The 26,620-nt window shown below is 34.2% G+C and overlaps 1 protein-coding gene across 1 annotated transcript; it reads left to right on the top strand.

Annotated features, from left to right (window-relative positions):
* Positions 1-3,046: 3,046 nt before the first annotated feature.
* LOC145674967 (uncharacterized) lies at positions 3,047-26,620 on the top strand. The gene is made up of 3 exons (XM_081745285.1): positions 3,047-3,269; positions 17,249-17,732; positions 24,858-26,620. Exons 2-3 carry the CDS (start codon positions 17,374-17,376, stop codon positions 26,281-26,283), a joined length of 1,785 nt encoding a protein of 594 aa, XP_081601411.1. The 5' UTR covers positions 3,047-3,269; positions 17,249-17,373; the 3' UTR covers positions 26,284-26,620.

The raw sequence follows: 26,620 nt of genomic DNA on the forward strand, positions 1-26,620 counted from the left end.
GAATCATTCGCTTTCCTGCAAAAATCAAACTAACAAGCATGGGTGAATGAGAAGGACCTTGGGCGAAAGCTGTTTCTGCTCCCGCGGTGACGTCACGATCTTCGGTTTTCAAAGAAGGGTAGTTATGACGGGACCTTAAAAGAGGGAAGGAACAGTAGGGTCGACGGACCTTGCACTTCATCATCCAGAACGTATAGCAAATATGGTACACAAAATCACCATCTTGCAGGTCTTCTGGAATATGTATCTTGTGATCTCTAGGAATGCAATATAAATGAAAACTATTCGTACACAAAGAACGCGTTATCATGTTGTAAGCGTTTAACACATTTTCGACCTGATTTATTGGAGTTCTTACTGACATCCGTTTGGACACCGAACAAATTTCTCTTTACAGTTTTTTCGTGTTTTGAATTCTGAGGAGAAATGCTTCTGGTTCTGGTACTACTCTCACCTATTTCTGGTTTCTCTCTGGCTGTACAAGCTTTCGATTCATTTCTGGCTGTACAATCTTTATATCCTATTTTGCTGGCATTCCCTTTCCATTTTCTGCCTTAGATTCCTCTCTCTTTCTTTTCCGCTTAGCTTTTTCTTCTTCAGTTTGCTTCTTCCGGACTTCCTTCTCTCTTATCATTTCTTGGTATGTCTCTGAAGTGACAACAAACGGTAAGCGCTCTATAATGCATTTCCACTTGCGCTTAGGTGTCTCTGGTGAATGCAGATAATCAGCAAATGACACATAGTTTAAATTGTCATTTTTCAATTATCTGCTTGAACCATTACTCATCTCAGCACTTTCTGAACACGGTACACTGACTTCATTCTGAAAAGTCTCTACATTTGCACTCGCAGAAAATAATGGTGGTCTAACATTGTTGGAGTTATTTTAGTCACGAGTATTTACGTTTGGTTCTTGTTCGTATATGGCGGCGCCTGATGTTTCTTCTTTTTAATTGATTGACGGGTCCTCTGTTAAAGAGTTTTGAAGAACATTTTCATTAATTCCTTTCCCTAATGAATCTAGGTTACTGCTTTGTGTAGATGTTTTGAAATGTCTCCACAAACAATATGAGGCTGACATTTCCACACTACGATTCTTTTCCGAGTCCTTCTCCACTTTAGTGCTTTCCAATTATTGCAGTACATCTTCTCCTACAATGTCTGAGAACTACTCAGCTGTTAAGACAATAGTTTCGTTTGTTTCCGCACAAGAATATTGAGCAAAAATTGGTGAGGACGTAGATGTGTTCCCATTGCATTTACTATAGTCCATACTATTTGGGTCAAAGGGAAACAAGTTAAAGGAGGCAAAACCATTCTTAATAGTAGATGGGGAAATGTAATTATCCACTACTTCTTTAAGAAGAGGAGCAAAATTCCGATTATTCACATTTTAACGGGATGTTTATGCCTCCAGTTCCAAACCACTTTTCTACACCCCTTCTTTATAGGTCGAAATGCTGTAACATTTGCTGTTTGAAGTATTCGAGTTGCATTTGGATGCAAAGCAATAAGTTCTATTCGTAATTCACAGCATAGCTCGACTGGCAGGATACAGGGAGTGATCTTAAATGTAAACAATACTGTTACTGAATGTTTAGCATTAACTTCGTACACATTTTAGCACTCTTTTCAGCTAGAACACTCCCTGTATCCTTTTCACTTCTATAGGTTCTTCTTTTTACAAAATTAGAGTAGGACCGAAGTCATCTCTGTAACTGGGATTTTTTTAACGGAACTACGATGGAGATCTTGATACACCGTACATCTTTGAGGCTGTTATGATTCCGATGCCTTCTGAAATTGATTCGAGAGCATCTTCAAGCCTTTGCTTATAATATTTAAGGGTTCGAATTTTTGGCATATTGCAATATGTGGCTAGGTCTCTAGCCAAGAGGAACTACTCCAGTACAAGATATAAAATTTAACATTACCACAACGTGCCGCCATTAATTGAATCGATGAGTTCGAAGAGCAGTCATCTCTACTTTTTGACAAAATTGAGATTCTTGCACTTTCCGGCTCAACTGATGTGGGAACACCATTTAGGCTAAAAACAAGTCATCTCCTCCCACTGGTTGTAGAAAATGTTGAGCACTGAAATTTTTATTTAATTTGAAAACATACCATGTCCTAGAAAGACTTGTTTCGATGGGGATGACAGATCTTTAAACTCAATGATTCAATTGAAAAAACAACAAAAATGGACAGTGTTTTGCATCAATAAACAAAGCCCCACTTCTTAGGATTTCTGTTTTATGGCATACTCTATTTGAAAAGTAATGCAAGTAAAAATCACTACCAATTTTAATGACTAAGCACCAGTTTACTTATATGTGATACACTTTAAAAACTTTAGACTTAGTTATCTTATAAGGAGATTCTGGCGTTTGGTGGAGTGTTATATAACACTATACTAATATGCCATGACTTCTGATTCACGCGATTAAAACTAAGAGCTCAAGTGATCAACTTTTTTTCAATTTGATTATTTTTGAATTACAGTGATTGGCACCACAGTTACATTAAAAAAAAACTATTGTTTATTCATTGATATCGGAAAGTTTTCTTCTTCTTTTCCTGTTTTCTTTTCTCCACATCAAAGGGTTACACCGAAAAGACAACAGACATAAAAATAAGCTTTTTATTGTTGCACTGTTATTTTCTCAAAAATTTGAATTTTAAATATTGGTATTAAAAATTATTAATGCAATATGTTTAACTTGCAGGTAAACAGAATTTTCAAAGAATTGTTCTCTTATAATTTCCCAATAATTTTGCTATATATTTTAAATTAAGCCTTTGCTTTAGGCTTTATTTTTTAAAACTACGCTTTATTATGCTTTTAAAATTAGTTTCTTCTGGACCCTTAGACAACCACAACCATGTTCAAGGAACCAACCATATATGTAAATTACTGTTATGCTTTTAGTGTGTTTTATGCTTTTGAGTTTCCTTAATAATTACCATTCATGAGTTGTTGACTCTGCCTAGCCCCAAAACACGAGACATATTGGCAACCCTGCATTCAGTACATCATTAGAAAGGCAAATGAGCAAACCTTGTATTGATTTCTTTTTTAAATTTGTATCTCGTATGGTCTCAATTTAGAAACCTATGTATTATGTACAAGTACTCATCATTTGAAATTAATTTCAACTTATCTATTACATTAATATAATGCGGCAAAGATTTCCAAAGTGAATATTGACCTCTCACTTTGTACTGTAAAGTTTTATCAAAGTATTGACATATTGTGTGGAAAGCAGGTAACGTCTATTCACGTAGAACTATTATAAATTTAAATTTGGTTAGAAATATGAAATATAATTTACAAGTTGTCTTCTATTTATATACACCCATAAATAACGTTTCTTTTTCTTGAAGTTTTCAGCTAATATTAAGCGGATGGCGGCCCCGGAAAAAAGCCACTTGAACCTGTATTCAACGTTGTACTACTGTTGTTATTTTAGTATACCGTACCAATAATTAATCCTGTTTTATTTCTGACATTTAGTTTTCACTGTTAATCAATTTTTTTTTTTCTTACACACTTCCTTTACCGTACTTTTTTCTACTTCCGTATGTACCTACATACTATTATAATTGTAAATTAGAATCCTGCAAATGCTATGTGCTGGAAACAATGCACCACCCAGAAACGCATTACTCAAACAAACGGTCCTACCAAATTATGACACATTTCTTACATTCTGTGGTTATGTTAGAGCTTTGTACAGAGCATGCACTAAATTAGGAGGTCTATTGCTACTTGCAGATTAACTTCAGGTGGGCTCAATATAAATAGTGAAAACGTATGACAAAATACATGTTAACTTTTGTGAGTATACTACACACCTACCTATAGATTACTTCTTACTTGGTCTTTTCATCCAGATAGTTTTAAGAAAGGGAAGTGACAAAGATTGATCTTTTGTGATCACGTACACTAATAAAACTGTTAAGTTCTTCATTATGCACAACATAATCATCAAACTATTTTTAAATTATCAAAATTCTTCACCAAAATGGTAAACATGCATTTCTTTTGTAATACCATATTAAATAAACGTATCTTCTCTTAAGTAGAGCATGCAAATTTCAACATTCACATTTCTCAAAATGAAATGTTTCTTCCAGTGAGGTGGTACCACTACTCCCAACAAGTTATTGTTGATGTTGCTGTGTGTTGTTTTAAGTGTACAACTCAATAAAACTATTATTCCCATTTCGTAGAAATATCAGGAAAAACTATTAGTGTGCATTCTTATATGGACAAAAGTGGCATCAAAATGTGTGTTAGGAAATCTTGACCTAAAGGAAAATCTATACACTTGACTTGATATTTTCATTTTGATTACAAATTTTCTGTTTCTCTTTGTAGACATATTTTCTTAAATTTCGTATAGACATATTCTGTGGCATTAGAGTTCCCTCAGGTTCTTTAAATGTTAGGGCAAAACTACAGTATCTCATTGTATCTTTACCATTAAGTATAAATTAAAATATTATTGTATGCTGTTTGTCGTTATTCATATTGTCTCATATTTCATAAAAGATACCAACATGTTACAAACTATTACAATTTAGCCAGAATCCTTTCCTCCTAATGTTATTACCTCTTGAATCTATACAATTGGTCAAGTTCTTCTTTTTCTGCACAATAAATTTACTAATTTTTACTCGCTATAACTGACATAAAGTTGAAGTATTAACTTTCCATGAGTTATTGTTCTAAGAAGCAAATGTATTTTTTTTTTCCTAAAAATTCACAATATCATTTTCTTTAAAAAATACCTACTTTTATAGATGAACGTAACATTATTCAATAGCATCAAGATTTATTTATTTATACCCTGAATTTTTAAACAATGCTTACATATATTTTTGTTATTACTTTACCAGCTTCTTCTTTCCAACCTGATAATTATTTTACGATATACATAAATGCAGCTTTTGCCTAACACGCGTATTCCTTACGTGTAAATTGGAAAGTAAGTACGTGAATATAAGTAAACACCACTTGGTTATAATCACTTATATTCAAACAGTCGCTTGTTGTTATTTATTTCCAAATATACAAATGGTGTTTACCTGTATCTTTCCACTATTGTTTAAAATACTATTTACGATTGGGCACTATCGTGACTTGCAGAAAGTGGTTTTCCTCGGGGTTTCCCGTTTCCTCCCAGTTTTTCATTCCACTATTTGAAATCTCTCTCATCTTCACCGTCTCTTTCAGCCTGTCCGGCATAACCGTGGGACATAAAATGCAAAGATTTCATTTGATTTTTCTTGTACCGAAGTGGCATTTCGTTACTGCTTTAATCGTTCTTTCATATTGTATACTAACAGGTAGAAGGTAAGTGCGGTTTGTAGTAATCTATTGCAGGTTTATTTCGATGGTGATCAACATTGGAACCGAATACGTGCTTATTTCTATAATTTCCAGTTTGAACAGAGGCTTAACCGAGAAGACGGGATACATTCTTTGGACATTGAATCAGCTGGAAGAAACTGAGTTCCGATTAATCTGTCCGGTTTCGCAATTGAAACCGAGATTCGTCTGTATGGAAATTAGTATTTAAACCGAAAGGACTTATATAATATAACCATTTACAGTTTTGTTAGATAGAGTTCTGCATTGTGAAGATATATTCTCTTGACACGCTGAATGAATTGGAAGAAAAGTCGGTCTATCTTTTCTGTTCTATAGCAATAAATGTTTAATCAGAAATGGTTCATTTCAACCACCTCTGTTTTGAGTAGAGGATTAACAGAGATACTGGAGCCTATATTTTGGACGCTCAACTAACTGCACGAAACCGCATCTAGATATCTTTTACCGGTTTTCTTGTAAGGAAATCAATGTTGAAACCGGAAGTAATAGTAAACTTTAACAGCATTTGTTTTCGGTAGGATGATCCGGATAGTCATAATATATTGTTTTGAGATGCTCAGTCGTTTGCAAAGAAATAAAAAAGTATATAAAATAAGATAAACAAGCAACTCAGTTGGTTAATTGGAAAATTGCTAATTGGAACCACTTTTGATTTGACAGAAGGCGTTTTGGAGGAACTTGAACCTCTTTTCGTTAACTCTTACCATTACTTATCGTTATCTCTTACTCTTTTTGCTATAATACCTATCAACAAATGGACTCGCTAACATAGCCGTTCTGTAAGACATCCAATATTAGTGTATAGCATAGCTGCAAAGTGTAAAATATGCTTTGAACCCATACGGCTACTTGTATTAACAGTGTAATAAACTTATTAGTGCATTATTTTTGGTATGCTAAGTTCAGGCAATTCAATCATTTTATTTTGAAGGCTGCTACTTTTCCACGCATAGCGTAACTAATCATTGTACGTTCTCGCTTCGCATACATATCAGCACCGAAGTAGGCTATAGAAATTGACGGTCTTGGCCGTCGCCAGTAGCCGATCGCAGTCATACTTGCTCTAGTAGGAGGGTCTCACGTGAGCAGCTGGGACAAAGAAGCTGCATGACGTAGTCGGCATCCGGCGTCAAGATTCCTAAAAACGACAAGCACTTTGCACTTGCTGCTCAAGACAATTCATAGAAAAGTTGGCAAATATGTGAATCCAGTGTATATTTCATTTATCTTGTGCATCTACATATTTCAGTAATTTTCATGTAGTCTTCTTGTTAAAGGTAACGTAAGTATAAAATTATTAAAAAGTAGAGCGTGTATTCTACACCTAACACAGTGTCAGATTGATTGAGTATTGCTACCTCATGTTATCTCATAATATTACAAATGCTGTAGGATATATTGACACAAACGAATAATTGTCTTATGTTCTGTTTCAGTTCAAATGATGCTGAAGTTTTATTCTATTCATAATTTTAAGGATGTTTGAATTTTTGCCTGTGTGGTTAGCGGTGAAAAAGCTATTACTCTGGCGATAACTTGTTTTCCTTAATACTCGGGCGAAATATTCGATTAACGACTATCTAATATAATGCTTACTCCACTTGGGTTTCCATCCTATAGGGTAAACATCACAAAATGGTGCCGAAATGTTTCGAATCAGTTACCTCTCTTTTTTTCGTAAATTCTCGGTTTTTGTGTTAATTGGTGCAGGTCTAGGCATTCTTGGTGATCGATATTTTTGCAGCGTATTTTTTGCCGCCATCTTGACGTGCTATAAGGTGAATAAAAATTTCGTGGCGATATGCAACTCCAGTAAGTTGATCCTAAGCTTGAATAACCTAAATTTCCTTTCTAAATTTAGGGACTTACTATTTTTCGGTAATAAGCAGTCAGATTCTTCAAAGAATTAGGCCAATTTTCTGTGTAGCATATTTGTTGTATTGTGTTACAATGGCAGAAGGTGATCTTAATGCAGTCATACTCGGTTTGCAGCGAGAATTGACCGCATCTAATAACGAAATTAGGAAAAATCAAATTGAGTTGAAGGACATTTAGTGAGAAGTGAGTGATGATCAAAAACGTTTAGAAAGTGAGTTGAAACATATGAATGCAATTGTAGTGTCGATATGCGAAAGTGAAGAGAAAATGAAAAATGATCTCCAAGAATCGCATAGCGAGTGTCGTGAAATATATCTTAATGTAAATAAGGTTTAAGTGACGAAATTTACGAGGTGAATGATGTAATGCAAAGTGAAATTAAAAATTTGGGTTATTGTATTTCGATAGTATGTCAGGAATTAACGGAACAGAGTAAAGCAGTAGAGTTGAAATCTTTTAATACAAGTGAAGAGGCGCGTAGAAGTGTCGGAGAGTTAGCTGAACGAGGCACGATGTACGGGGCACAGCTGAACAAAACATGTGCCAAGTGAATCACCTACAACGGCAACTAAACGAGTGTCATAACAAAGTGAGTGATTCCGAGAAGAGATTGCGCTTGGTTGAAAGGTTGGACTACTTCCGCGAAAGTAGATTACAAAAGTGCGAAATAAGGTAGTGATTATAACGTGGCAATACAAGAGTTTATTCAAGTGTATAATGAGCAAAGGAAATTAGGCCATCAGTGCTTTGAAACTTGTCTGCGTGCTAGTGAATAGGTGATCAAGTCAAACAAGATGTAGAAGGACTAGCAGAATGAGTGTTCCGCATGAAATTAACCAACGAGTACCAAAATACAGAAAGTGATAAGTCGCAAAGAAATACCGGCCCCGTTCGAAGTATGAATAGTGAAAGGAAATCGAGCAGCGAGTCTCAAACGGCGTCCGACTCTGAAGTGGAAAGTGATACAATTCAAAAAAAGTGTGCCAAGAATAAAAATTAGAAAAGAAAGCCCATATAATAAGAGTGCGAAAAATGGTGATATTAGTGCAAGACGTTGTTCGTTACTATGTCATTAAAGAACTTTCTATATTTGCAGGTGATCTTTTGAAAGAAAGTGCAAGTGCATTTTTAGAAAATTTCAGTAGGGAAATGTCGTCTGCCGGAGAGCCACAAACTGGATATTTAACAATTATGCCGCTCATTCTTAAAGATAGTGAATTGAAATGGTATGATTTGCACGGTAAGAAGTGTCAAACTTTCCAAGAGTTAGTGATAAGAGTTTGAGGATACATTTGAAAGTCCATTGGTGAAAGCTACTCGTCTGCGAAATCTACGTTCTATTCCGTTCGATCCGAAGCGTTACAATAGTGTTGCTGATTATATGACACAGCGTTTTGGTCAAATTCAAGTTCAGGAAGAATACGAAAATCCAACCATTACATTGTCACACATCATCACTCTCCTGCCCAAGCGTTACCAATTAGCTATTATGGGTTCAATGCGTGAAAAGATTAACCAGTTCCTTGCGAGTATTCAGTCTAATGAATGGTTGTCAGACATAACAAATATGTATGATTGTAAATAATGTGAAAGCAGAACACAACAGTGAAGTGAGCAGTGCTTAGCATTCGCGTCCGAATTTCAAACAAGGTTGGAAAAGGGAATTCCATAAAGGGGCACGACGTGGTAACTTTAATAGAAATGAAAATGCGAACGAGGGTATTCATTCACAAGGTAATCCTCAACAGAGTGTAAGTACAAGTGAAAATAGAAGTGAAACGCAGCGTGTGAGAACAAAAGAAAACCAAGAGAACTGACAAAATCCTCCGAGCACTTCGAAACATAATGGTAATTGGTTTCCAATGTTTAACAAAGATCCCAATATGAACAACGCTAACAATCAGCACCATCAGTATACGTATATAAAGGGTGGACTTTACCCACAGAGCGCTATGCCTTTAAACTAACGACCTCCCACTTTTTGCAAAGCGGAGAGATTTCAGTGGTGTAAACAGGGTTGCTTTTCCACACATCTGCAACGAAGAAGATATACAAGCTGATGATGACTCACACAACATTAATGCAGAGGAAGGGATTACATGTGAATTAGGTCGCAATGCTATAAGAGTGAAAATTTTGTTAAACGAACAACCCAAAATTTGTTTATTGGATAGTAGATCGGAATTATGTTTGTTGCGATATATTACATTTTCCGAGAAGTAACTAAATGTGTGACGATTGAACTTTTGCAAAAAAAGAGAGCATATAATCTTACGTGATTTTCTAGGAAGAAAGAAGAAAAATGTGAAAGCAAAGGTAATTTACAGGTACGAATTGAGAATGTAGAGGCGCCAGTTGAATTTCTTGTACTACCAGAGTTAAACGAGACGTGATACTTGTTGCGAATTTCCATGATAAATTAAACGGTGTTATAGATTTAAGAGAAGTAACTGCATGTCGAATTTCAAGCAGTTAATGGTGAAGTGCCTTTAATACAAAAAAAAAAAAAAAAAAAGGAAGTGTTACTGCAGATATTGTTATTGAAATTTAGTATGAGGTAGTCCCCATTATTGTGTTGTCTGAAACAACGGCCCTTAATGAATTTTATGCGAAAACAGTTAATGAGTTTCGGAGTGGTTTCGCCGAAACTGTAAACGAAAATGAAGCTAGTGACCAAATGGAAAAATTTCCACCAGATATATTTTACAGTAGAAGAAATTAGGGATGCAGTTGCTCGCGCTACGCTGTTTAACGAGATCAAGAAAAAAAATTATTTCAATTGCTAAAGAAACACAGAAAGGTGCTCGCTCCGCTTCCAGGCTTGTGTAATAAGTTTCAGTACCGTTTAGAAGTAGAAACAAATGATCCTATTGCTGCTCGTCCTTACGATATTCCGACAAATATAAGGAGAGAGTGCGTGAAGAGTTCCGAAAATTATTAAAGTGGGGTGTGATTCCAAACAGTTCATCGTGTTATCTGTTACCGTTGCAATCAGTATTGAGGAGTAGAGCACTGAGAATTGTAACACAGAGTAGAGCTTTAAACGTGTACATTAAGAATCCAGCTCTTCGTGTAGAAAAGTTATCTGACCTCTGCTACATTTAGTGGTAAACGTGTTTTAAGAACTCTTTATTTTACCGGTTCGTATCAATAGGGTGCTATTACTGAAGACTATATGCAATATTTAACATTATTATTATTATTATTATTATTATTTTTTGATGAAACATTATACGAATATACACGTATGATTTTTGGGGTGAAAAACGTATCGTCTGTATTGCAATTGTGCTTAAATAAAGTGTTCCCATTGCGATTACAAGATAAATTAATAAGATACATAGACGACGTAGCCATTTCGTGTAAAAGTCTCTGAATTCTTACAGCAGTTAGACGAAATGCTTAGTTTACTGTGTGATGCGAATGTGACGTTAAATTTAGCGAGTGCATTTTTGGTGTAAACGAAATTAATTATTTGGGCTATTAGGTATCTTCAGAAGCCATACGAAAGTATTCGAAATCAGCTGAAGCAATCGAGAAGTTACCAGGTCCGAAAAATCTAAAGATGTTGCGTTTATTTCTTGGTATAGTGCAGTGGCATTTGAGAACGATTAAGGGTCATGCCGTTATCGCTCAACCACTTTATGAGCTTTTAAAGAAAGAAAAAAATGGAAGTGGGGGAGACGAGCATCAGAAAGCATTTGAGTTATTAAAATCGAAGTTAGTGAAAGACATGAAATTGCACAATTCTCAGTTCGATAAGCCGTTCTACCTTGAAAGTGATGCAAGTAAACTTGGATTGGCTTGTGTATGTTATCAAATTATAGATGGCTAAAAGTGCGTATTAGAATACGCAAACAATACCCTCAATAAACAGGAAAGAAACTACGCCATTATTGATCTCAAATGACGTGCGTATGTGTGGTGTATTCGTAAGTGGCATGTTTGGTTGAAAGAATCGAATAACTGCATATGAACTGATCATAAAGTTTGGTTCAGTTAAGACATATTCGCAATTCGAATGCAAGGATTAAGCAGTGCTCGCTCGAATTACAATCCTATGATTACGAAATCGAATTCATCAGTGGCAAATCTAACACGTTAAGTGATTGTTTATCCCGTATGATACCAACTCAGGAAGACTTAATGGTGAGTGTGAATCCCATTCAGGCTTTTCAGTCAGAAGTGTTGACTTAGACTTGTCTACAATTACTAGAAATTGGAAACAAAATTGCACTTAGGAAAATGTTATTTTATGGTGAGAGATTTTCATTTCCCAGATAGTATGAAATTTTGCATACCTACATCTTTAGTGAAAATTATACTTGGCTATCATGATCACTACGGTCGCTTTGAATTTTTAAAATTGTTCAATATTTTGTTACGTGTTTTATTGGAAAACGATGCGTAGTGACATTAAGTCGTACATCCGCGATTGTGAGGTCTGCATGAGAACAAAGTTTAATCATCACCTGGTAAAGTGTTTAATGCAGTCTGTGCCAGGATGAAATGTTCGTTAGGTAGTCTCAGTAGATTTAGTGGGCCCTCTCCCTTAAGGTAAACATGCTGAAACCTGTTGACTGAATGTGACGTTTACTCTTCTTACTTATTGGCATATCCGCTTCGCCGTGCAACAAGTGCAAGTGTATCGAAATGTATACTTAATTGTACATGCTTCATCTTGGTAGATAATAAACCGAGATTTATTGGAAAAAAAATTGTGCAAGCCATGAAAGCTTATAATATCAAGATACATTATACTGTGCCTTACCATGCACAAGAAAATAACTTCGAAAAATCCCATGCTGCCTTAGAAAAAATTTTGCGTATGTTGTGCCGCGATTCTCATTCTTCATGTCCAGAATATAGTGTGTATGCATGTTCGTTGTTAAATTATACTATTAGCGCCAGCAGAGTTACACCTTAACATCAAACCAAAAGAGTTTACATTGTCACATTTCGGTATTGTACACAATAATGCAATTACTGACGGAAAGGAAGGCATACATTTGAATGGAAAACTAATCATGGCTGATTTGCGATTAAAGAAAATTATTCAGCAACGGAATGAAAAGTTAAACGTTTATCGAAGAGCCACAAGAACTCTGCGTGGCGGTGATTTAGTTTCTTTACGTCATGATAACTTCAGTAGCTTGCTGCATAAACGCATAGCAAAACTGTGTGAAGTGTACGGTGGTCCCTACTTATTGTGGAAGAAAATTGGAGAAAACATATTTGAAGTATTAGATCCACAAAGGGGTAAGTATCTTGGATTTCAGAACGTTTCCAGAAGGAAGTTTTGGGGACCAACGCCAGCTACTAAAAGGGAATTTCTTGAACTTCTAAAGGCGCATGTGAACGAAGAACAGTTCAGTGAAATTTTAGAGAGAGCTGAAAAAGAAGCGAACGAATATTGCATGATTCATATAGAAGAAGAAAGTAAAGAATACCAGTTGTGCAATGTAAACATTGAAGAACAGGAAGTGAAAGTGAAGTCTACTTTGATTGATGCAACTGTTTTATGGTATATGCGGCAGGGTTACTTAGTGTGAGCGAAAATTGTTTTATCTATTTAATATTACAGAGATATTACGAGAAATGGTGAGAAAAAACAAGGTTGAATTTATAGATATATCAGAAGTTATTAGGGCATTTATGCATTTTACTAGAGTATTCCTTTTCTTGTTAGAGGAACAACATCGAACTTTACTTTGAAAACCTACGACCACGTTTCGCCATGAATTTCATATGCAAGTATTTTTTGTCTTCTATTAAACTCTATGGGATTTCCTATTATAACTTCTTTTTGTTAAGCACTTTCTTGTGTCTTCGTGCCCGTATTTATAGTGGGTAGATTTTTTTGGCTTTTGTGGGTTGGCTCATGTTCGTCTCTAAGATGAATACAGGTTGGCATCTGTAGACATTTGGCAGTGCCTCAATATAAGACATAATACTCGAGTTTATATTTGTTTATTTCCTTCTTCATAAGAATATCCATGTAATTTTCATCATTAAGATTGTACTTGTAGACATTATACGTATATAGGATATGATGTTTAATATATGTAACAGACTGACCTGCACAGAATCCTGACTTGAATCCTGTAGAACACTTTTGCGATGTTTTGGAACGCCGACTTCGTGCCGGGCCTCACCAACCTACATCGATACCTCTTCTCAGTTCAGCACTCCGTGAAGAATGGGCTGCCATTCCCCAAGAATCCTTCCAGCACCTGATTGAAAGTATGGCTGCGATAGTGGAAGCTGTCATCAAGGCTAAGGGTGGGCCAGCACGATATTGAATTCCAGTAGTACGGATAGAGGTTGCCACGAACTTGTAATTCGTTTTCAGCCAGATGTCCTGATACTTTTGATCACAGTGTATATAATGTTCAGTGAAACTTGAAAATGTTAGTAGCATATTTAACATGATACAATATTGATATCTAGCTATTGTGAAACAATAAAGTTTTTAAGCGTGGATATTATTTTCAAGCACGAACAATTTCTTGTATAAGCATTGCAAGAAAAGAGGCAACAAACAAGAAAGTGGTTTTTCAAACTATACTACACATTCTTCCCTGTTCCTTAAATTTGAATTAAACGTCACGCATAAAATTCCTCGTAAAGATGAATCTATTTCTACTTTTTCGATGACAACAAAGGCTAGGCAAAGCTAGTAACACTTAAGAAAAATGAAGTGTCATCGGAACCGGTATCAGCTGTGACTGATACTTCACGAACAACGAAAGTTGAGTCTAATTTAAGTATCAATATTACTTATTTTTTCCTTCTAACACTTGCATCCTACTAATGCTTAGTCTTCCGATGTAGGAGTGTCTACGTGTAAAGACAAAGGTGCTGTAATCCGCCACATAGGTACAGGGCTAAAATTCTGTACTGACCGCTGTTCTTTTTTGAGTACATAAAAATGAGATGACTTATGTATTGAACCATCATTTTCGATGGCACCTAATTTAAAACATTTTCAATTTACTTATGTATGTTTTGTCTAAAATAATACTGAAGAGTACATTAAACAGTTTCATAAGTTATATTCCTATATGTTCTTTCAAATTCCCATTTTGGGAGGAAGTTCCAAGCAAATAAATTACTTTTTGGGAGGTCCTAATATAAATTCAGCAAACTTATCCGATTTTTTTCTTAGCTTTGGAATATTGAATTCCTTTACTTTTTATTTTAGACGGGACATGTGTCGCACTACATTTTGACTTCCCAGATCAATAGAACGTCTTCCTTGGAAATTTCAAAGTATTATGTATATTATTTGTTTTTGCTTGGATCTGCTTCTGTAAGGAACTGAAGTGAGTTTATGAGTTCTGTTATGAAATCGTGTAGATCGCCATTTACGTATTAACTTTAGTCAGTCATATTCGTACGATCCTAAACGCTAAAGTATCTTAGCTTGGCACTTTGTACGGATAGCCTACCTTACAGAGAAGCCCTTTAAAACTCCAACACTTACATATAATGCATTTATATTTTTTTAGCAAAAAAAACAAAAAAAAACGAAACTGTTTCTGCGGGATGCGCAATCGCGTGAAAAGAGAAAACAGGGCGAAGCTTAAGCTCGGTGACTGTAATGGCGCGCTCTATATGACTGAAGTGTGACGAATTTTTACGGCTTAACAGACACACACACACAGAAGTATGCCTCATAATTTATCAAGTATGATAAAAATCAGCAGTAAAATTTCGAATTTCTGTTAGTCTGCAATGCATATTTTCATACTATTATGAAAGAAAACAGGAGAAAGGACCGTATACTTTACAGTTACCGGATTTACTAAAACCTGACATGTATTCTAGTACCTTCTTGTTGCAAGCGGTTAAAAATCAAATTACTATTGGGCTCCATTTTAAATTGATTTACTACTTAAATATTACCGTCAAAGCAAACATGCAAAGCAGGAAACAAATATGAAAAATTATATTTGCATACGTAATTACAAAATAAGAATGAGCAAACAACAATGAGTTGTTAAATCATTTGTTACGTTTAAAGCGGGCTACACTCACAGGATTCAGAAAATTCGGATTTCTGTTTACCTGATGATCCTCATGAATCTTTAAAGCTTCCTGCTGTATATATGCATTTTTATAGCGGCTGCAATATACGGTGATTCTCAACACGCGTGTGATTTAGAGTCTACGTTAAATAATTGGTCTAGTTCTTAGTGCTGAATGTGAATGCTCGAATAAATTACATATTTGCTTTAAAAGTCATTAAACTTAATATCATACTTGCTTCAATGTACTATGAAATATAAGAATATCACTGTTTTGAAAGTTGTATGTATCATAAACGAATGTGAAAGAGGTAGGTTACTTTCAATTGTTATTTAGTTTTTCTATCCGTTTCTAATTACGTTCTTAGGAATGCATGTTAGTGGGTATGTTATCGAATGATTTTACATAATTGATTAAGGAGTTCGGCGGGAGTGCGGGCACGTTGACAAATTAGTAGAGCTCTAATCTGTAGTGAGAATTTCCCTTGCTTTTTTCTCCACATTCGCATTTCTTGTGTTTTCTCCAACTACATCGTTCAATCTGTTATTTCGAAATTTACTTCCATTAATTCATCTGTCCCTTTTAGACTAAAGACCGGAACTCAGGGATAAAACAAAAACTTGTTTTCTCCAATATATACAATTAATTGAAAAAGTTCAGTCAAAGAAATAGAATGAGCAGTGTTAAGAATATCAATTGATTTTAACTTGTTGAATAAGTTTAGTTGTTTTTGCTTAGTAAAGTACCTCAAGTTAAGTATGAATAAAACTCATAAACTTGATATATGATTATACAACGATAGCTTTTTTTAGTAGTAATATTTTTTTCTAATATCACAATTTAAATATACGTAACATCACAAGTTAAAGAATGCTTTCAAAGTGAGAAATAACAGTGGCCCCAAAGGCGAAAAATAATTTAGGATGGGAAAAAGTTGCGGAGCTATTTTCGCCGCTATTGGTTATACGATATACCAGTTGAAGTACTCTAGATACGCTCTTCGTCCAGGTGATACTTCCAAGAGTGGCGTGTTTATTCTGTTTTCAAACCTCGTTCCAAGGTAGTACAATTGTTCACTAGGTCTCTACAAAATAGGAACGAGCAGAAATCTAAGAAGTAAAGGCACCTTAAAATTTCGTGGAGGTTATACCAGACCAACTGGAGGAGAACTTAATATATACTGAGATTTCCTATATCTTCTGTGGCTCATTCCGTTAAGATCTCTATATTTACCTAGTTTAGTAAAGAGTTTTCACCCACCATACTTCATTTTGTTCCTCTATATAGTCAATTGAAGAATCAATTCTGTGAATTTTTAATAAACATAATAATTTTCGCAACGTATCTCTAAAGTTCTTTTTTTTATAAATACGAGTACTGGTATTGTCTGTCAGTCACTTTCACTATGATTTCACACCGTTATTAACTGAAGTATGCTTTGTTTGATTTCGGGCACAACCGTGACCTTTCTGGTGTCGGTCTTATATAGCTAGTTTTAATTTCTAAACGTAATTTTAACTTAGGTATGTTTAAAAATTAACTTGCACTTTCTTTAAATAATTTCCATACTGTGTATCTTAACACCAAGCTCAGTGGAAAGTATAGGAAAATCAGTCTTAAATGTTACACATTTGAAGCAGAACTTTCTGCGTGTAACTAACGGTATTGGCAGCACAATTGGGCAAAACCGGCCAGGAACTTGATCGTTTCATTTAAGTAATTAGTCTCCCGGTAAAATACAGTAATGTGTTATTCATGTTTGAATGCATACAGACTTTAATATATTACGTATGATTTTATTAAACTAATAATTGTTAAGAATATACGTATACTTATTTCGTAGCGTGGTAATTTTTGTATGTATAAATTTCAAATTATTAATATCTTTATTTTGCCAATATCGTATAGAAACAATTATCCATCCTTGTTTTCTTAAAGGTTTTTGAAGGAATAGCAACATTTGTTTTTACCTGGATTCATCACATGATTTACACTCGCCTACGAATCAGGCAGTTGAAGACTATTAAATACGTTGTGTTCGAGTAATTGTGATAATTATAATAATGGATGAAGAATATAAAATTACATGTGAGTTAATTTCAATGTTATCTGAAATTGTCAACGAAGCTGAGAAAAGCAATTTTCTAAATGTGAACCCAAGTGAAGAAAATTGTGGGAGATTGAGAAATAATGAAGGAACCAAATTGACAATTCGAAACGGAAATCCGATATCACATCAAAGCGTTACGTCATCCTGGACGTCAGAACCATTTTCCAAAGTGAAGTCTGAGCCTGAAATTAAAGAGGATAATATGTATTTAACTGTTCACCCCGATGAGTCGAAAAATGAAAATTCTGTCACATCTTACTCATTCTCAAATAACAAGGTAAAACATGGAGAAGATAAACCTGAACTTGAAAGGTAATGTTCTCTCATTTTGTTATATTTATATACTTTACCTTTTGTATAAAGAGAAGTTAGTTTTCTTTTCAGTTAACAATTCATGACGAAGGTTATTTAGATATTAAGTTCTACATAGCGCAATTTCCATATATGATTTTCTTGGAATACACAAGATGCATTGTGATTAATTTGCCAAAATATTCTTTCATTATTACATGAGCATGTAGCTTGTACAAAAATGCAGGTATGATGTGACAGTAGAGTAAATTATTTTTTCGCTTTGTTTTACCGATAGTTGTTCATAGCACCCCTCGTAATTATTTGGTTGATATTTAATAGTGGCGCGATTTGTGTATATGTTCCAATTACTATGGACTACATGTGCTGATAATAATAAAACAACCAACAAACCTTCCAAATAGCATTTATCGAAAATAATAATCGATGTAATAGTAAAATGTAACTCTTATATATATTAAATATGCTGGTCTTGGAAAGACTGAAGCTGTAAACAAGGAAAGACTAAACAAGAAAAAAGAGAGCATAGGAACGAAATGTCTTAAAATCGAAATTATTATAAACATAACAAGAAAAGTATTTCACTGAAACTTGGAGCGCATTAAACTCTCCATCATACGAATAAATAAAAAAAAATTGATGAATGACAGATTTATCACTCAAACCTGAATAATACTGGAAAATACTCATGTAACGGTGACGGTAACGGCGGAGGGTATTAGTGGTTAAAATATGAAACAAAATTTTAATAACCTCCCGTTATCCGGAATCTCGGTAGCAGGAGCGCACGCTCCGAAAACAGAGTGCATCAAGAAGTAATTAACTCAAATAAGAATACTAATAATAATACTACAACACTCTTGGGTCGTAATCGACAACTTACCATTCGGTCCTTCGATATAAATCTCCACAATGTTGTGATTCACGAAGTTGTCAGACGTAGCGTGGACGTAGAGAGATGATGCAATCTAGACTCTGAAGTTTCAGAATACACTTGCGTAAACTTGTTACTAAAAACCATACGTATTTATTTACTATATTTGTTTTTATAATACCACATTCTATCACAAAATAGTATTCGTATACACAACAGATAATGCTCACCACAAATGAACAATATTTTGACGTAAACAGTCGCTTCAATAATGATTTGATAACGTCACTGATTTTAATTATTGATTCCGTTCAACATAAAAATGAGATTGACAAGTACCCAAAAGAAATAAGATATATAAAACAAGGAAACAGAAAATACAATATACAACAAAAATAATAATAGTATATGCAATAAGGTTTCTCTAATATTTAGTCTTTTCAGAATAAATGAAAGTCCAGTCGAGAATAACAAATTATATTATTCCATATGTCTAGTAAGAATTGTTTTAGAAAAGCTTAATCTTTTATTTATTTTTATATTTATTATTTATTTATTATTTTTAATTATATCCTTTTTACTGATGCAATGAATAATTATATTGTACTGGCCACTTTGGTATAATTGTTTCTATCTTCAGTTCTGTCTTTACCCGAACAGATGATTCACTATTGTAATACTGCTTTACATACAAAGTGACTGACTAAATGACACTTGATGGTCGCGACTGGCAAACTTTTATTTAGGTTGAATTCAACTTATTACTGATATTTCAAACATTCTTCACAGATAAATATGTTAGCTAGCACAGTTCTCAGAAATAATGCAGTTACGTAACGATGTTATACTACTACTGTAGTTGTTAGATATTTTTATAGCTATAAATTGAAGTTATGTTATTATATAGCCTATATCAAATATAGATTGATTTTCTCTCAAGCGCTTTTTCTGGATATATGTTCCAAATTTGAGCTTAAGACTAAAAGAATTCAATGCAAAGTAATGCGTTCATATTGTGCGCTCATTATATACACGACGTTCTATATTTCCTGATCCTCTAGAGTGTATACAAATTATTAACTTCTACTAATATTGACTGGCGCAAGAAACTTTATTTACCTTTTGTAGCACTGATATGCAGTATCCAATAAAATAGGTTAGGCTATGAGTGAAGTATTTGAAATGAATATTATTATATCGCTTTAGATAAATACTGTATCAATATTTTAGATTTACTTTTTATATGCGCATATGTTTCAACAATTATATTAAAAGAATTCTATAAGGTTACGAGTGCAAAGCATGCTTTAGTGTGTCGTATACCGTATACACATATTACTTGTTTTAATTCTTTTCGTTGACATTAGTACGTGACATGCGATGTTTGCTTGCAGGGTCTTGCTTCTTCATGAACACGGCAGGTAAAACTACATGTTTACGTTTTATTGTTCCTCATATGCTTCTCACTGGATTATTGCATCACTTAAAATTATTTTTCCACTGCATTTCTCTTCTTCTCTGTCTACCTGCAACCTGCTCCTCACACTGCTGCTGTTTGTCATGTCAGTGTTGCCAGTCAAGTTTAGACAACATTGGTGGAGTTCAGAAGGTTACTGAGTGGAGCGCTCAGTCACACCGCTCGAAGTGAGCGAAACACAAAACTACGAAAACAACACGTACCCAAATACTAATGGGGCAGCGTGTCCTGTCGCACTCACAAACATTTTCTAGTTTTTGAGTATTTTGGACAATCTAGAATGAACTATTGGTACCCTAGGGCTGGAAACAATTTCGTAGTGCGCTGACAACCAGGAATGCCTACACCCACACAAAGTCCAGTTACGATAATGCCTTCTTTGAAAAATGCCTTGCATGAGAGGTTTCTAAAAATATAAGGTATATAACTCTTAATTCTATTATTTGCCACTTTGAAACATATGTAATTCAAACACTGAATACTATTTTTACTCATGTAAAATTACCAAAGGTTTTCCTTCTACTAGTTAGGCTTCCTAATCCCCGGTGTTTTTTTTTCCAGTTCTCGTATGCATTTGAATAAATATACTGTTCCTTTTCAAAACAAGTTAACGAAACGTTTTTGCTCTGATCCAATTTTGTTAGCATTTGTTATAGAAATACTACTTCATATTAATATCTCAGTTCTGATTTAGGCATTGCGAATAAATGGTAAGAGTACCCTCGTATTCTTGAAACTCAAATACAGATTAATGCTTGAAACATTTTTTTTTTTTATTTATATGTTTATTTTGACACCAAACATTTACCAGATACAAGTTTTTCTGTAGCGAGTAGTTATCGTTCTACCTGATCATTATTCTATTGAATTTAATATCATTAGTATTAAAAATGCATTGCAATGTCTAATTGTAAAGAAAAGATAATTTATGAACAAGAAAATAAGTCTGACTCAAAATACTCACTTAGCAAAGTAATGCGTGTATTCTAAAAAAAAAAAAAATAATGTGTAAGAGCTCTTGTTCACCAAGTAGAAACAGATATATTATAAGATACAAAAAACAAAAATCCTGAAACCTGATTGGTTACATAGGCTACTATAGGTAAATCGCTTTAATAACAAACGGAAATATAAAACAGGAAAAATTGCTAATTTCCTTGTTGATACAATATACATATGATTTTTATTACCAGGCCTATTTGAATTCACATAATACCCTTCCAAATACCTTCTAAATATAAATACTACGTAAGAACTACACACTCATATTAATAAACGAATACCAAATTTATACAAATAAATGTGTACAATTAACTTAATGTGTAAGCCTCCTAATTATTTTATTCCTCTACTCATTAATTTCCATTACCCCTGAAATCCTGTTCGTGACGTAATTTCCTTCGATTTCAATAAATATGTGCTTCATTGAATTTCCTGATTAATTTTCCTCTTAACACAACACTTTCATTTCATTCCTATTAATTGAGTGTCCTGCATCTCTTATGTGCTTGTAGAGTGCATTTTTCTTTCTCTTCGACCTGATGTCGTCCTTGCATTGGGTTATTCGTGCTTTTAATATTTTTCTCGTTTCCCCAATAGCACCTATTACATATACTGCCCGGGTTGTTATGTGTTCTTCTTTCTTTATCATTTACTGCTTCGCTTCTCATTTCTTCTTTATTCGCTTCTCCCCTATTACCTCTAGCAATTTCTTGCTTTCTTTTCTGTACGTGGAATTATCTCGAATCACCTTCAGCATTTTTGACAGCTATTATCTCTTCCACTACACTCTCGATCTCCCACCAAATATTTCTTTCCAGTCTTCTTACTCTTCTTTATTTTCTTTTCTTTGGTACCTTAGTTTCGTTTTAGCATATCAAGTTCCCTCTAACTGCTCGTGCATGACCTCTATCCTCCTCGCTTTTCTTCTGTCATTGTTCGCCCGCCTAATTGTTTTATCCATGTTACTACTTCTTCATATTTCTCCATTATTATTACGTACTTACACGTTAGTAATACACATTGTGTCCGTTGGCTTTCTCGAGGAGCTCTTTGTTCCTCCCACTTTCTGTTTCCACCAACTCTTCTATCATCATTCATTGTCTCCTTTATCCTTGAGGACAGACGTGTGGGACTGCACGAAAAATCACCAACGGATTGTCTACAACGTTCTATAGTGTCATACCAGCTATCGTGGGAAGAAATAATTACACGTAAACCGAAAATTAGGCCACTCATATGACATGTGATTGCAAACGATGTGAAATTTTAGCATCGGGTATGCTTCACTATAAGAATAAATCAAAAGATTCAACACAAAATTAATCCCGTAATAATTTGTATACGTGGAATTCTACCGTGTCAGTTAGTAGTCCAATTCTGAGTTGGTAATTTTTGTATCTGTAAATCATTGTGTATGAGCATCCACATTAGTTTTATTTTATTTCTAATGCACTTTACTTCGTCATCAGTTAAGCAATTATTTTATGTGCTAATAAGGTCAAATATATTTGTTTGACTTATACTGTTAGGATGTTTATTTGCAAAACACAAAACCAGCGAAAACGTAAGAATTGTATTTTACATTACATACTTTTGCGTCCCGGCGTCCTACTCACGGTGTATTTAGACTTCTTGTGGAGTGGTCGGCGCTTGGGAACCTAAGAATTTACACATTATATTAGTTGCGATAATACTTATTGTATTAAAAAGCACGAACATCAGAATCATCTTATTAGATCGTTACAAGAATGAATTCATATAACTCCCTTAGCAATCCTCTAACTCAAACCAGCCTTTAGTACAAGTGTAAAGAAAATGAAATAGGTTAATATACTATAATAATAATAAACTTGATAATTCCTTACTTTGGAAGGTTAATATACTATAAATATAATAAACTTGATAGTCCCTTACTTTGGAATATATTTGAAGTATTGTGTCTCATTTATTTTGTTAATTGTACTAGTACATAGAAAGGGAACATGAACGAAAAAGCAGCGATCGATTTTTATTTCTGCTTTTTAATTCTTACATGCTTCGAACGTCAAGATTATTTCAGGATCTTATTTTTAATTACATTTTACAACAATTCCACAACATAAATCTTCAAAGCCAAATACGGCTTAAGCAACTCAAAAATCAGATGAGCTGCTGAAAGCACGGAAGAAAACCCCTTGATTTCATGACCACATAAATTATTGCTTACGGACAATATAGTGAACATAACTGGTGAGAGCCATATGCTGACTGCACACATGTACGAAAATTTTCACGCCTAATTACTTTGCGGCTGATGATAATTTTTAGACTTCAAAAATATAAAAATTAGGCAGCACTCGTCTGAGATTTTCATATATGTAAATCAAAAACAGGAAATGTGATCATTCCTATCAATGAATGTAATATTTATAAAAATTTAAAGTTTACTTTTTAATTTCCACAGCTGATTTAAAATTTTGCGTTTCCACAGTTGCTTCTAAGTTTTTCTATTATTTATGCTCCGTTCTTGAAATTGCTGCCTTGTTCATTTATGTAGTGTCTAGTGGCTTTTATGCTCTACTTCTCTAATAATATTAGACAATATAATAATAAAAGTAATAATACTTGCATTAAAATCCTTATACAGCGTGACAGAAATATATACTAAGATATGTAGTTTACTGTGCAATTTATATTCTTCTTATTCTCATATTTAAAAGTACTTATAAGCGTATAATATTCTATATATTAATCGTAATATAACGAATATCACGGAAAATACATATTTTCTACTATTAGGTCCTAACACGTTTCCGGTCCGATATGTACTTAGCGAGGATAAGACACTCAATTATTTAATTAGACTTAAATGCAGTTCTTTATGCTAATTTTATTTCAAAGATAAATTTATATTGTTTTCCTTATGTGGAGTAAATTTTACAGAGTTGTCTTCTATCAGGTTAACTCGTCCAGTATAAATACTATAATCTATGTGGAATTTTGTTTCATACAGATCGAAATTTCGCGTTTAGAACCTCTCAGTATCTCACAGTTTGATACTATGGACTTACATTATGTGTACGAAAACATATATATATAATTGTTATTGAACTTATGGAACTTATCGTGCACACACACTCAAAAAGACGTATCTTTCCTTGTAATCTTTTCTAATTTCACAACAGAGTGAAATTGTGTTCAGTTAACAGTTGAAGTTGTAGAAAATTTTTTGTTAAATTTCAATCACTAGGATAAAGCACATCAAACGGTAAAACACCTACGTACAAAATATCCCATCAAATGCAAAAGATTTAATCATCCACTATACAAGAATAGAACTTTTAAAATCTGAAATTAGATAATTAATCCTTACTTCGCCAAAAAAATTTCCTGGCACAAATCCCAGGAGTTTGGTATAACTAAACATGTTTTGCGTAAATTCAGTGTAGAAATGTGCTTATTATTATCACAAATATATTCAGATGAAAACGTAGTAGTCTGTTAATTATTCTATGCACGGAAAGTAAACTAAACTCCAACCAGTAAATCCTCCTCACAGAAAGAATTTTTTGTGATCTAGTGACTGCGAAACTGATGAAAGTATTTTCATATAATCTGTCTAATATAGTCGGCTTAAATCTTTCTCATGCCTAGTCCGTGTACATTTCTGTATTTTCCACTAATGGAGAGCACTAGTTTTAAAGAAAAATACTCATCAGCCGTTGATATTCGTTATTTTGTGTTTTCAAGGAATTTTTCCGACATATAAGAAACTGCTTATGACATTTTTCAGGTTGCATATCATGGATTTGTATAATGCTTGTAAAACAGGTAACGAAAATTTGGGATTCTCAATACCTAGTTCTATAGATATGGATATGAATCATATGACTTTCAACACCCGCAGTCGGAGATACATTTCCTCAGTTCAGATTTCAAATGATACAAATTTTTTGTCACAAACTTGCCCTTCTGACGACGTGGAGATCTTTCAGAAAACTAAAGTGGAAAACAAAACTCTTTCAGACAAAAGTGTTAAAGGAGATACTTGTCTTGAGTTCGGAGAACCGTTTACATGTGAACTTGATTTAAGTATTTACAAGCTTACTAATACAGTTAAAAGGTCTTATTCTAGCACTCAATGTGACAGCGCGTTGAAAGAAGAAATAACTTCGAAAACGCAGAAGCCCACCCATATAGGTGGAAATTGTCTTTCTTTTAATGAGTGTGGTGAAGAGTCCATATTGAAACGTCTTTTAATAACACACACACTTGTTCCTACAGTAGAGAGATCGCATTGTTGCACTCAGTGTTCCAAGCAATTTAAAGATTTGCATGTATTGAAGCATCATATGCGTATTCATACAGGCAAAAGAGAACATTCTTTCTCTCAGTGTATTAAAACGTTTACTCGAAAATATAGTTTAAGTAAGCACATGATTACTCATACTGACGAAAGATCACATCGTTGCACTGAATGTGGACATAAGTTTTATACCAAGCAAGTATTGGAGAAACACATGCTTACTCATACAGGTGAGAGATCCTTTACCTGCGCGCAATGTGGCACAGCGTTCAGTAAGAAATGTACGTTAAGAAGACACATGGTTCTACATACAGGTGAAATGCCATATCCTTGCTCCCAATGTGATAAGGAGTTTAGTCATAAATATCTTTTAAATAGACACATGGTTCTTCATACTAACGACAGCTCATATCGTTGCACTCTGTGTGCAAAGTTGTTTTTTTATAAAGCAGAATGGAAGAGACACATGCTTACCCATACAGGTGAAAGGCCATATTTTTGCACTAAATGTGGTAAAGCGTTTACTCTAAAAGGTAATTTAAAGAAGCACATGCTTATTCATACAGTGGAAAGGGCTTATCATTGCAGTCAGTGTGGCAAGCGGTTTAAATATAAGAGTGTATTGGAGAGTCACATGCGTATTCATACAGGCGAAAGGCCATATCCTTGCACTCAATGTGGTAAATCGTTTATTCTTAAAAACCATTTATATAGACACATGGTTCATCATACGGACGAAAGTCCACACTTTTGCACTGAGTGTGGAAAGAGGTTTTATTATAAGCAAGAATTGGAGAGACACATGTTTTCTCATACAGGTCAAAGACCATATTTTTGCACTCAATGTGGTAAAACGTTTACTCTAAAAAGTAATTTAAATAGGCACATGCTTATTCATACGGACAAAAGGTAACATTGTTGCACTCAGTGAAAAAGGGATTCTATTCTAAACAAGTGTTGAAGAGAGAAAAGCTTACTCATAAAAGTGAAAGGTCAAATTTCTGCATTTATTGTTTTAGAGCGTTCATTCTAAAATGTCATTGAAAAACAAAGTTGCTTCTTTATGCAAGTGAAAGGTCACATTGCTGCACTCAATATGATGAATGTGTTTACTAGTAAACATACTCTAAAGGCCTACAGAAAAAAATTTTTTCTTGGTGCCTAAAATTTTAGAGCTGATTTTAACTATGTGTGGGGCGCTGAATCCAATAATGTGAGCAGTTTTTTTCTATCAGCTCTACTTTGGTAGA

Source organism: Thermobia domestica, chromosome 18 (assembly GCF_964235325.1).
Source record: "Thermobia domestica chromosome 18, izTheDome1.hap1.1, whole genome shotgun sequence".
Taxonomy (NCBI): Eukaryota; Metazoa; Arthropoda; class Insecta; order Zygentoma; family Lepismatidae; genus Thermobia; species Thermobia domestica.